This window comes from Ambystoma mexicanum, chromosome 2p (genome assembly GCF_040938575.1).
Source record: "Ambystoma mexicanum isolate Mex_15411 chromosome 2p, UKY_AmexF1_1, whole genome shotgun sequence".
Classification (NCBI taxonomy): Eukaryota; Metazoa; Chordata; class Amphibia; order Caudata; family Ambystomatidae; genus Ambystoma; species Ambystoma mexicanum.
In genome coordinates, this window is record NC_090923.1 from 84,532,604 (window position 1) to 84,545,709 (window position 13,106).

A 13,106-nucleotide genomic window follows, 5' to 3' on the forward strand; every position below is an offset into this window, starting at 1 on the left:
AGAAAACTTAATTGGATTCTATGACCCTAATGTGACCTCGAAGAGTAATGTTTGGCTCTAAATGTAGTGAAATATCAATGGCTTTCACCAGACTACCCTTAGGGTGTCCTGCCTAGACTCCGTGTGGCCGGAAGGGCATAGACTTCAAAGCCCTTCAGGTCGATGCCATCTGTAGTCAGTTACCTGGGGGAAAAAGAAAATGCAAAGTTCTCAACATCTTAATCGTTCCATAACCTAACTAGATTGTTTAAAACCACACATGTTCCAAGACGGAACCTTTATTTGATGGTTGTTAGGGTTGATGTAAACCTTGTCTGAGTGCTGTAAATGTTTTGAAGCTGATTCAATCCAGAACCAATCGTGTCCCTCTTTAGAGAGACCGGTTAATTGAGTGTCTTGAGAACCAGATATAATAGAACCAGCCTCAGTGAAGCCCACAATGTTGGTTAACTTTTGTATTGGAGTGGGTAGTGACAAATGAGCTTTACTAGACTCTTGTGATTTTAATTCAATATGGTCATAACCAAAAGTCTTGGGATTTCCAGCTTGTTCCCAAGCCATATTAGCAACACTCTGAATGAAAATACGAGACCATCTGGTTGTTGTTTATCAATGGTAATGAGATTAGATCAATATCCTGAGATCAAGGCTCTTAAAGGTGGAATTTTTTTAAATCTCTCCCAAATCGTGAGATTTAATCTGATCAACCCATGGGTGTCTATATTGGACTCCCACACAAGTATTTCGGAGGATTGTCTAGTAGATTGTTCCATAAGCTATGCTATTCAACTAAACCCACCTCTACACTAACTTGTGCCTAGATGCTCGCCCCTCTGACCCTCCCCACCTTACTTCCTTTTTAACAACGGTTCTCCAGCATAGGGCCTGGCATGGATTCACATGCTCATGAATATTCCCCGTCAGGCTGGGAATCCTCGGTAAAGAAAAAATCAGCTTGTTTAGTTTCTGAATTTCTCCTAACCAATCACTGGTCTGAGTCATACTGCCCCCAGCCAATGACTGCCCACTACCTAAGCCTCTCCTCTGGCAGCCAGCCTCAGATTTTTACCGCATGTTCAAGTGTTGGAGTCCTCGTGCTATAGCTCAAGGTTTTACTGCGCTTTGCTATTGTTATTTTTTTTATTTCTTTTAGAGTTTTGCCCTATTTTTCAGTCAATCGATCCTCAAGCTCCATCGATCCATCAGACTAACGGGAGACCCGTTTTCAGAGCTTCTACGCCCCTCAAGGGCGATTGTTTTTTGTTGAGTTCACTTTTTGGAGAATTCCAGAAGATTGAGTCCTGCAACGTGTGGACATGGCCGAGGATAAAGGAGACTTCATACCTCAGTTAAGGATCTTCCCAGGATGCGGGCTGCGGAACATCGTCCTGGGATCGCTCGCACGTGGAGGCCTGTGCGTTTTGCAAAGACATGGTGCCGCGCACAATGAAGGACCATCTCAAGCGTCTCGCCAAGTGGCTGCAGACTAAGACCCCGGGGGCTGTTGAGCCCCAGCAGCATGCTTCTCCCAAGAGAAAATCTGAGCGGTCTTCTAAGACCTTTTGAGGGCGCTTTGACGATGGGGGCCCAACATAAGGCAAAGCACAGAGAGCCCGTGGGCACTGGGAGTGCCATTGGTACGGCCTCTGTGGCAGCTAGGCTGGGCGCAGCACCACTGACGCCGTCAACCACGAGCCAACACTCCGGCTCAGCGAAGAAAAGGAAGTCGGACCACCCGGGTAAGCTTCTGGAGAAGGTCTGGTCCACTCTGACGGAGAAAGCCAAAGGGGAGTGAGGCATTGACCCTCCCGCACGGTGAAGGCCTCAGACGCACCCAAGGCCATGAAGGCCGAGGTTCGCCATGTTGAGGCATCTATTGAGGGAGTGGTGGCATCCCTGGTGAAGGCCACAGATGCGGCCCCAGTGGAGATGACCCTCCAAGACGAGTTTCCCTGCCCACTCAGAGGGAATCATCTTTCCTGCCCATTGAGAAGACTCCCGTGAAGATGCCAATCTCCCCTGAGGCCGTCATCCCTGGCCGAGGAAGGGGGGGGGGGCATGGTAGTCCTACCAGATTTGGATATCTCCTCCAAGGAGGAGCTATTGAGCCTGAAGACGGTGATTGACAAGAAGGTTGTTGAGGCTAAGTCCTACGGGAAGGACCCTGATGAGGTAGATGTAGAAAGCGACTAGGGAATGGACGAGGAGCAGCAGGGAGGTGAGGATCCAGAGGACACCCCGCTTCTCCCGTCGCTACCGACTGACATGGCAGACATTCTGCAAGCTCTGCACACCGTGCTCAGAGTTGAGGGCAAGGATGCCCGTACCTCTGGGCGATCCAGCGGCGCCTGGACCATCAGGGGACCCGCCTCCTAAGAAAAGAGTCCATCCGCATCCACCTTACCATCCTTTACCTCCATCTCCTCCGCCGAGGGACGAGACAGACAAACGGCGACAGTGGGTATAGATGATGGTGACGGAGCGGACCTCCCGTTGCCGGTACCCTGGGCTTCTCCACCCGACAAGATTGGCTTGTTCCATGCCATGATCTCTAGGGCCTTGTAGCTATTTCAATTGAACCCCGAGGAAAAGGGGCGATTCCTTTTTCAGTGCCGAGAGGCCAAGAGGCAGCCCGTACTCTTGATCCCCCTGTTGGACGACATTTGGGACAAAGGACCGTCCCTCATGAAGAATCGGTCCTCGGCCCCGGCAAAGAGACCGGTACAAGAAGAAATACAGGGTGCCAGACTCTACACCGAGGTGTCTCAGATCTCAGCCGTCCCCGGACTCTAAGGTCTCACCAGGGGCCCCGGAAGAAATCTGCAGGGTCGGCGGGATCGACTTCCACTTCCCCACCGGACAGCGAGGGAAAGAAGCTAGACGCCATGGGACAACGGGTCATCTCGTCGGCGGCAACGACCATTAAGGCGGTCAATGCTCTCGCCATATAACTGCAGCTGTAAAGGATTTAATGAAGAGTAAATAAAATAACCATAGTGGCAAAGTATAGTTTCAATGAAGTTTCTTTTTCCTATTTGTGGTAAAATGTGGTTAAGCAATGCTGATGCAAGGGCGTAGGCAGGGTAGGGCCTGAGCTGGCTAGGTGACCCCAAAATCTGGAAATGCCCACTCATCACAGCTGTGCGGTCATTGGCAGATGTTAATGTCACTGTGGTGGACCCAACTACCTTGGCTTCAGGCTCCACTTGTTGGACAATCCTGGTTAGGCTTTTGATGCAGGATTTGGGTGGAGAACGTCGCCAATCTTCGTCAGTGCGCAGATGGTTTTGTCCAGGGCTCCAGTACTATAATCCCTCACTGTTGACTAATTGGAACTGTAGTCCATGGGTGCCAAAGATGGCCGTCCCTGGACTTTATGCCCTTCTCTGATAGGTCTAAGGAGGAACGCTTATCGTAGTCTTGCCAGCCTGTGCGATGGGGTCGGTCTTCACTTGGCTGGGGCTATCCCTCTCCTAATGTTTTCTAGGGGCAGCGCTCTGGATTCTGATTGGCTAAGCGGGATACTGGTCCTGATGGCGGGTGTGAACGTTTTAGTATCAGATGTTAAAGCACAGCCTGGTGATGAGCAGGTTTCCTTGCTTTGGGACCACTCGTCTAGCTTCCATTGCTGTGAAACTATCGTGTTGCAGCTAATCGATCGAGTGCCACCCGGGGTGGTCGTGTGGGACGCGCGAAGACGCCAGTAGGTTTATGAAAGCCCTACATATGTACATCCGGCCTCTGTCCCTTTCGAGTAAGAAAGGTCTAAGAGTGCAGATTGGGCGTTGCCGTGGAACGCGCAGCCTTGCCAGTCTCTACAGTGGTCGCAGACAGAAATCCATGCGCCCGGCTGCCACTGCCAGGAGCTTCTCCGGTTTAAGCCACATTTTGATCATGTTTGGATAAAAAGCCAATGTTTCCAGGCTTTCATTGTTTACAGCGAAGTGCCCGCATTCTTTGAAGAGCAGATTGGCGTGTTAGTTCCATTCCAGGAACTGTTACGGCAACGTTGTTTGTGAGAATGTAGCTTAGCCCCGGCTTCCTGGGCTGCGGCCTATCTTCTGGCTCCGTCCGTGTTTTGTCTCCAAGGCTCATCTCGCTGCATGCAGTCTTAGCCGGAGAGTCGGAAGCGATTGGCGTCCCCTGCCTGCGCATGCCGTGCGTTTATTAGCGAGGGTGGTACGCTTCTAGCCGCTACACGCTTTGCACTGAAGCGAGCTGAGCGTGGCATTGCCGGGGCGGAAACTAGAATAAACAGCTCTTTTGCCACTCGCACACGTCTCCCGGGGTTTTGATCTCCCGCTGGGTCCCGATTTTGTTTCCCTCTTCTGCTGCAGGCTCGGTGCCCGCCTTATGGAAATGCTTCCGGTGCCGGCGACCGACCTGCTGCCATGTCGGTGGGCGAGCCAGTGGCCCTGGGTGCACTGCAGTGTTTATAGTCGGCGGCAAACAACCTGAAAGAGTGCCATCCTTTAAGTGGCTTTAAGCATGGCATCTTAACCACTTTTGTATAGCCCGGATAACAGACACCGAACCGAAGGAATCAAGGGCTCTAGTATATGGTCACAACCCATAGTTTAATATGCTGATCAAACTGAGCATGGGTTCTCCTTTTCAGTCCCCTTACCCTCTACATTCTTGTTGTAATTTGAATTATAAACGGGTAGCATTTCAAGGCCAACATTAGCAGTTCACGACACGGGCAATAGCCGGAAACATGAAGGTATAAGAGACACATGTGCCCCCAATCCAGAATAGACCGAGGACTCAGATTAGCAGCTTCACAGAATGCCAAAGTGCTCAAGTAGAACACAGGAGACCATCTGGAAGCAAGGAGAAAGCTGAATAAATATACAACACACCGCGGATGGAAACAGGTGTCCGGATTCAGAAGGACTGAGATTAGAAGAGGGACATGGTTTCAAGTACTGTTGCCATTAGAGGGCAAAGAAACACGTGACTGCTGAGCAATATATCCGCGCTCTCTAGTCTAGAGGAAGCATCCCTACAGCCAGTGAAGCATTGAATGAGGCTTTTTTGAAGATCATACTCCAAAAACGAAACACTCCGAAGGGTGACAATTTTAAAAGTTTTAGGGTTGGATGGCTAGTTTTTCAAGTTGTCCACTACAAGATTAAATGTGGTGCCCAGGATCACACATAGGTGTAAGTGGTGAAGTTGGGGTATGTGACCCCTCTGCAATGTTTGCGCTTCACCATGTACTAAAATACTCCCATTTTATAGAATTGACTTGGAAAGTACACAAATCACACAACCCTACATGACCATTTTTAAAAACAAAATGTTATAAAAGGTCATTATGCAAAATGGGAATGATTCTACCTTCATTGCCTCAATCAAGGTAAGTATAGAAGTACCACCATACTAATTGATGTAATCTTAAGATTCCATCTTGGTCTTTCTTGTTTATATCAAAGCTCTAATAAAAAAAAATACAGGCTTGTGAAATTGTCATTCATAAATGTGCATACAAAAATCTTTCAATTGTACCAAAAAGCAAACCATTTTTTGTCAAATGAGCAGACCTTAATATATGCTCGCCAGAGGCCTGCAATAGCTGGACCGTTCTCTTATGTCTATAACCCCTTCAACTCAAGTGGCCTACATAAACAAAGATTAGGTAATGGGCTAAACATTGCCACCAGCCTGTGAGATGCAACCATTTTCCCAGAAGACACCGCAGTAATGCTAGTGCTATAAGATTAGTCCAGGAGGACTGTTGTCTGCTTGCAAAGCCAGGCTATAAGCATGAATGTTTTGTTCCACAGTCTTGAATTTGGATACCTTATCACTTCTCGGACTGAAACGTTATGCTAATTATTGGAGCTGGCTTCCTACGTTTTACAACTCCACATTTGAACAAACCAATTTCTAGACCGTCTGTGCTGTTGCTTTTTATAGCAACTGCTATCTGGTGCTGTTATATTGCTAATAATATCACCTGTTGTGCTACAAAACAAAACTACATATACATGCAGGTTTATCTACGATCTCTACAATGAGTGCTTATCACACTAAGCAATCTTGGGAACCATTGCTGCACTCAAAGTAATTTATATGCATTTCAACTTTAGCTGTTGGAGATGATCAACCTAATTCCCACAGAAAGGTGAGACTACTGCACAAGCTGTGCCATTAGTAAAGGAACAAACCATGCATTCCACAGTGGGCACAAAGCATTACAAGATGAATTAAGCAGACAATGTTTTTGTGACAACAGGCGGACAAAGTTTAGAGCCTCAGCAGCACACTGTAAAATATCCTGGTGTGTGCTATTTATTTGTTGACCAATGAGATCTGACAGATCAAGCAGCCTTGTGGGGCCTCCACCTTCCAAGGTGCTTACTTTCACCTTCCCATAAAGACATCTCTGGCTTTAAGGCAGACAAGTCTTCCAGTGTAAACCACCTGCGAATGGAGGAGGGAGGTGGTGATTGCCCAAGTTCAACACTGGTCTTGTTCTGCCGTCTGGTTGGTTCTGTGTCCTTGTTCAGAGCCCTTGACTCAGAAGTTACCTTCTGAGCTGTGCTATGACCAGGCACTCGAGCAGTTCCCGAGTGCTGTTTCTTTCCTCACATTGTTTGAGGCTGTTACCAAACCAACATAACCCGCAAATGAGAAGGGCACAGGCCACTCATTACTAACACGATTACCAACTTTCCAATTATCCTGCATTCTCCCCCGTTAACATCAAAAGCAAACGCCCATATCTCTACTGCAGCAGAAACCACCACAAACCGCACGCACTGCAGCACTCCACTATAACAGAAGACCAGACCACAGATACACAAACCACCCCATATACAGCAAAACCACTACCCACTAAAAACAAGCCCTGCACAGTTTTTTCTAAACTGAAGCTGCCAACAGCACGTTAATGCGCTCTCGCGCTTTCCCTCTCGATCCCACTAACCGCCCCTGAGCCCTCCTTCCTTTTCAGATTTACCCAACCACCTGTAGACCATACAGTATAAATCGCCATAATATAACCTCATGAGCTGTGTTTCTGTTTGTCATCCATGGAGCAAACCCGACTGTGCAGCATAAGAACAATGGTGTCGGGCCTGAGTGAGGCCAATGTCACTTGAGGTTAGGTCGTGCTTGTGGAGTGAGTAAACGTTCAATGCGGGTCAAGTCCATTTAATCTGATTTTCTGTCTGCAAGCCATTAGAAGAATCTTCCTTTGACTTTTTCCCACACGAAAACCCCTGCATCCAGTGGCAAATTGATTATGCTAATCTCGACTTCCTGCCCTTGTCCCCGCCCTACTTTTAGACCCCGTTTGGCTGCCTTCAGTGGCTGCAGGTCACAGCAGCTTATATTTTAATTCATAGTGCAGTGTAAGAGCACACGTCTTTGAATCTAACAGGTTCTCAGACTGGCAGCCAATGAAAAGATCCCAAGTCCATCCTCCACCCCACACCCATGTCACTCCAGACTGTCCACCGTTATGGTAGCCTTTGAGTTTTAAGTCATTTCAGGTTGGTATCCCTAATGTCTGCCCTACAGATAAGGGTTGTATCAGCCACATTTACACCCTAAATATAGGCAAATACTCACAAAAAAGAAGTGGGATGTAAAATTCCCCCTACATACAGAAGCCCGTTCACCTGTTTTCATCCACAGAACTCCATGGTTCTCTGGAGTAGGATCACACATTGGGACCATAGTAAAAGACAGCTATCGCTGCCGGATAAGAAGAGGTCAACATGTATCTTTTAATATGCATGAATAATTGGGTGCAAAGAAATGTTAAATACAGAATCCTTTCTGTTTTAGTGTTAAAAATATTTTCACTCGCTTTCCAATCCCGATGTGAGTATTTTGTCACACTTTTTGGCTCCCTACAAATCCTCTTACTCCCAACTGTAAGACATAAAATACTCCCACTTCGAAATCTTATCTGGAGCACAGCCTAAGATGGATCGAGGCCTGTGAAGCCCACGTGTTTTTTGCATTGGCCATCCAGATTGCTTAATGCTTTACCTTTGCATATGAAAGTATTCCTTCAGTCAACATCAAGAAGTCATTGCATTAAAATGCTGCACTGCACAAAATGAAACTGCATTAAATCACCGCTACTCCTTGTGTTTGGAGTCAAGGGTTTGCGTTGCAAGTGCCACTAGCAATATGAATGCCTTGGAATGTGTGCTTAAAGAAGACTGCTTGATGCTGAGAATACTCAAACTTTATACCATTGCATTTTAGGCTCCAAAGCAGAGATCCGAAACAGACAAGAAGGCGGATGTGGTTGAAAATGGTACGTTTTCCTGATTATCCTTGTTTACTGCAATGTGTGCATTGATGGCAAGTACTGCATCCTGTAATATTGCCTGAAGGGAGCTCACAGAATCCTGTTGGAAACCGAGGCTGCCTTCTGGTAGAGGGACCTACAGTTGAACGACACTGTGAACCTTTTAACTTGATAAAGCTTAATGAGAAATGCAGAGGTCTGATTGTGGTGAACATGGTCTAAATTCGAAATCCCTCGCCACCTGTCTAAATTGCCAAAGCGGTACAACTCTCATAGCGGCACCATCCCCCATTTACCCACCCACCCACTTCCCTTCGTGGTATAAAACATACATTAGTTACACATACCGAAGAATCAAAGGGACAAATGGTGTATATTTGGAAACACAAACGTTTATTCGAGTCATAGAATATTTTGCACCAGCTCCAAGTAAAGATTCATCTCCTTTATAAGGTAGCTCATTGGTTTGTCGGGCTTGTCGTATTGTAGTTCATGGGGACACTTGTCACTTCCGATTTGCAGTGTAGTAGACATCAGCTTCCGATTGTAAACTGTCGAGCAGTAATTCCTTGGGACCACTGAATCTCGGAATTGGGCTAGAGTACGGCCATCGAGAAACTGCCCATGTCTGAAACCGCAGCGTCAAACTCATAAAAGGCTAGGACTGCCCTGTAACTCTCTGCCTCCATAAACTGAAGTTTATATTTGCCAAAGAATCCTGCTGCAACCAGCCTTCAGCGCCCCCAATATTGCTATAAGGAAGAGAGCATTCCCCTTGTCAGTGAAATGCACACCATCAGCATCGTAATGGGAAGGGTGCGAATTCATGCAAGTGTCTAATGAATCCCAAGCCCTCCGCGTTTGTAAAGTTTTCAATCCCTCTATTCAACCGCCTTCTAGATTTCTCCATACCTACGTGGGATGCTGTACCATGCCAATTTGTCTGGGTGCCACTTTTGACCAAATTATGTCCCTGCCGGGCCGTCCCTCTGATGGCACTGTCATTTCCACCCAAACGTACCACCAAAACTATAGGTGCCGGTCTCCACTGCAGCTGCCTGCGCACTGCGGGCAACAAGGAGTGCCACCACATACCAGGTGACCCGAACCAAACCACCCTATTTTTAGAAGTCCCAAATCGGACTCAAAATCCATCGACAGGCTGCTTTCTCAGCCAGAGCTATACACAAATGCCTCATAATCCATATTGCATAATCTGTTGGTACAAAAGCATAGTGTCATAATGTGTAAAAATGAAAGGTAGAAATCAGCGAGTGAATCCTTCCTAAATTGATATTGCCTTGTGCTCAGTGCCCAAAGAGAGGTCGGACTTGTCCTGCGACCTTGCATTCAGTTGGTAGCGGCTCGACACCCATCTACCTATTTTCCTAATCGCCGGTGTGGGCATCCCTTGCATGAAGGCAGTGCAGGCGGCACCCGTTCGAAAACTGTGGGAGGACAAGACCTTGCCATGTATTCCCGCAGCTCCCAATGTGGTTGACAGAATTTTCCTAAATTGGTAGTTGATCAGCGGTGCTCCACTAGCATGCATCAGTAGGGGGACCGGCTGCTGGGGCCTGATTGCCAAGGAATATCTCGGGAGCAAGACAGGATGGCTATCATTGCGGTGTGCCCCGTACACCACAAACAGTTTTCCTTTACCCTCTTGGTCAGTCTTGCATTGTCTCATCTTTAACCCCTGACACAAACTGCACATCATCCAGGGTGAGAGGCTTCCCCAATTGGTCCCGCCTGCCAGGGGATACTAATTGACCCGAAAAGCCTGAAAAAATGCCAGTGCGAATGCCGTCCCAAATGTGACCTCAAATGCATCCGTGCATACCCTGGGCAGGGCCTGCATTAACTTTTGCCAGAAGTCAGTCAATGGGTGTCCGACCATCCTGCCTGGGTCCCTCTAAACGGCCCCATCCCTTCAATGCCATGTGTACCACAAAACCTTTGGGAGCCACCTTTTCCCATTTAATTTGCAGTGAAAGGCTATTGCTGCCAGGTGCCCTACTGCCTAGCTCCTGCTGCTTCCTTCCCTGTGTTCCCATGTCAAACGCACGCACCTGTTCTTCCGATGTACAGCCAGTTTTCTGCAATGCTTTTGACACTCAAAGTAATGCAGCACTGCTGGTACGAGGACCTAACGCCTGGAGTGAACGATTGTGCCCCCAAGTCCCAGAGCACATTGTGCACGACTCCAGCTGCCATGGTTTGCTCTTGAACTGCGGTCCCTTCTTGCTCGTAGGATGTGCATCCCGGAACTTGCACCATTGAAAACCCGAGCGCCAGCAGCAACTCCCTGCACATGCTGAGCACTGAACGCGATATTCCTGTCTAAGCCCAACTCTACCAATCTCCTCAAATAGCCAGGCATGATGTAGACTGTAAATGTATGGCTTTAACTTCTGCTTTGTTGGACCAAAAAACACCTTTGTTTTCCAATTCATTAGGCCTCGACGTGAGTGCTATGACAATGGGGAAGAGCTCTAGCGCCATATATTTCGTCCTCCCCTTCTTGCACCACTGGTTCGGCCATTTCTGATCACACCACTTCTGGCCCATGATTACCCCAAATCCTTAATTACATCTGTAATTCCCCACTTGTTCGCCACGACGTTCTCCACAACTGCACCCCATTAAACCCGAACAGGAATGGTGGTCACATTTGTAAGTCTTTTTATTTTTATTTTTCTGACCCCTGCCGGCTATGGTGATGTCTCTGTGAAACTCCCGCTGTTGCCTTTGCCTACCTGCGAACCTGCGGGATTAACCTTCAAAGCAAAATTTAATTTCCTCAACAATTGATAGACTTTTTCCAAAGTGGTCCTGTCCTTCGATAATTTGCTCTCTATCTCAGAAATCACTTCATGAACTTTCTCAAGTGATAAACTGCAAGTTCCATTTCTTGTATCTTTTTCAATGCCTAAAAAGGTTAATACCTCTGTGGGTTCTCTTTTTCTGGTGCCAACAGAATGCCCATCCTGTCCACGTTTTGAAAGGAAGATGGTGCAAGATCGCAGTCCATTGACTCTTCCATACCCATAAACAAGAAATCGTCCAGATAATGAATGATGCTTCCCTGTTACTCTACCCTGGGTGCCGCCCATTCGTAAAATGTGCTGAAAGCTTCAAATAGTGTGCAAGACACAGAGCAACCCATTGGCATGAATTTGTCAATGTAGAAGCTGCCATCCCATTGAAGCCCCAATAGATCAAAACTTTCTGGTGTACAGGTAGGAGGCGGAATGCAGATTTTTTAATCTACCTTGGCCAAGACTGCCTGTTTGCCCATGCCAGTCCCCATAACCATGGCCTGGTCAAAGGGCGCAAAATGCACTGAGCAGTGGTCCTGATCTAGCCAATTATTGACAGTACCCTTTTGGGTTTGACAAGTGGTGGATCAATCTGAACTTGCCCTGTTCTGTCTTGGGCACAATGCCCAATGGGGGTACTGTGCAATTTGGAAGCGGTGGGTGGGAAAAAGGGCCTGCCACCCGGCCTAGTCCCAATTCATCCTTTTTTCCTCATCACTTGTGGGTGTTGAAGGGGAGGTTCTTGGCCACCCAACCAATCAGTGGTCCTCCATAAGGGATCTGTTACCCCTTGCTAAAGCCCTCCATCAATAAATAATGCTCCTTCTTTTTCTGATAGTATTGTAAATATTCCTGCAAATCTCTGTCCTCCCGCAAAGCCCTTGATCCCATTTACCACTATAGGCCCCCTCTTTGTTGCCCTCTGCCCCGGACTCCCCCTTCTGTCTTGAAGCAATTTGCAATTGGGTGATTCCTCCCGCATTTAGAACATTGGTGTTGAAATCTGTACCTAGCGCCTCAGCAACAAGATCCTTTGTTAAATGCTCTGCATGCTAGTCTTGCAGAAAAAACCCTGTCTGCTTGCTCATTTCCCCTTCAAGGGGGGGGGGGGGAGGGCTGCAAGAAGAGAATGAGCTGAGCAGCCGCTTTGCCTTATAACTACTCCCCGGAGCCCAGTCGGATGTGGCTGGGCCCAGGAACCCTTCCTCCCAGGAAGGAGGCAAGGTGTAAATGCAACTTAAACGCAGCCAAGCAAGCACCCTGACAAGTCGCACTTGATGCACTCCTCCCCGCAACCCCCACATCTGGAAACAAAACCTCTGGTGTACGAAGCAATACCGACCAAGAAAACACACCCAGACAGATACTAGTTATTGCAGGTCTACACACACCAACAGTTACACATCACTCCTTGTCCGCCAACAACTAACCAGACCCCCACTTCCCCTTTAAGGTGCACATGAGTGTTTGGGTACAAAGCAAACAATGCAGATATCGTGTCTGGTATTAATCCCATTGTTATGGGAGTATTAAACCTACTGCCATAAAAAGGGGTACAAAAGCACCAAGATGGCGGTATGTTACGAAATATAAACACGAGAACCAGTCTCCCTGCTTAAGTATCATTGAGGGCTGGCCAGTGCCCATAAAATAAATGAGATGAGCAGGCAAGTAAAACTAAAAAGGCTTTACTTTACTGTGGTCTTCTAAGATTCCAAGACCTAGACAAATAGGCTGGTGTGATGGGTGGGAGGGGGTATGGACCTGAGCACAATGGTGGGAAAGCTGAAAATTAAATATTTTTTCCTACAGCATCCATGCTTACCTTCCGATAAACTACCCGGGTACTGATACTCTCCAGGCTTCGAGTTTGCTGCACCATGCCTCTTGTTCAGACTTCTGCGGCCGATATTTGACAACTGCATGCTCTGCACCACCCTTGTTGAAACACAATAAACAGCTCTTTAAGCTGCGAGTTGCGCCATAAGCCTTTAGCACATGGGATACAA

The 13,106-nt window shown here is 47.6% G+C and overlaps 1 protein-coding gene across 1 annotated transcript in view; it reads left to right on the forward strand.

Moving 5' to 3' along the window:
- The window catches only part of QARS1 (glutaminyl-tRNA synthetase 1), a 950,222-nt gene that overhangs the window by 323,563 nt on the left and 613,553 nt on the right, over positions 1–13,106 (forward strand). The window contains exon 7 of the mRNA XM_069643299.1: positions 8,230–8,281. Coding sequence (XP_069499400.1) covers positions 8,230–8,281 — 52 coding nt within the window. The remainder of the gene's footprint in view (positions 1–8,229; positions 8,282–13,106) is intronic.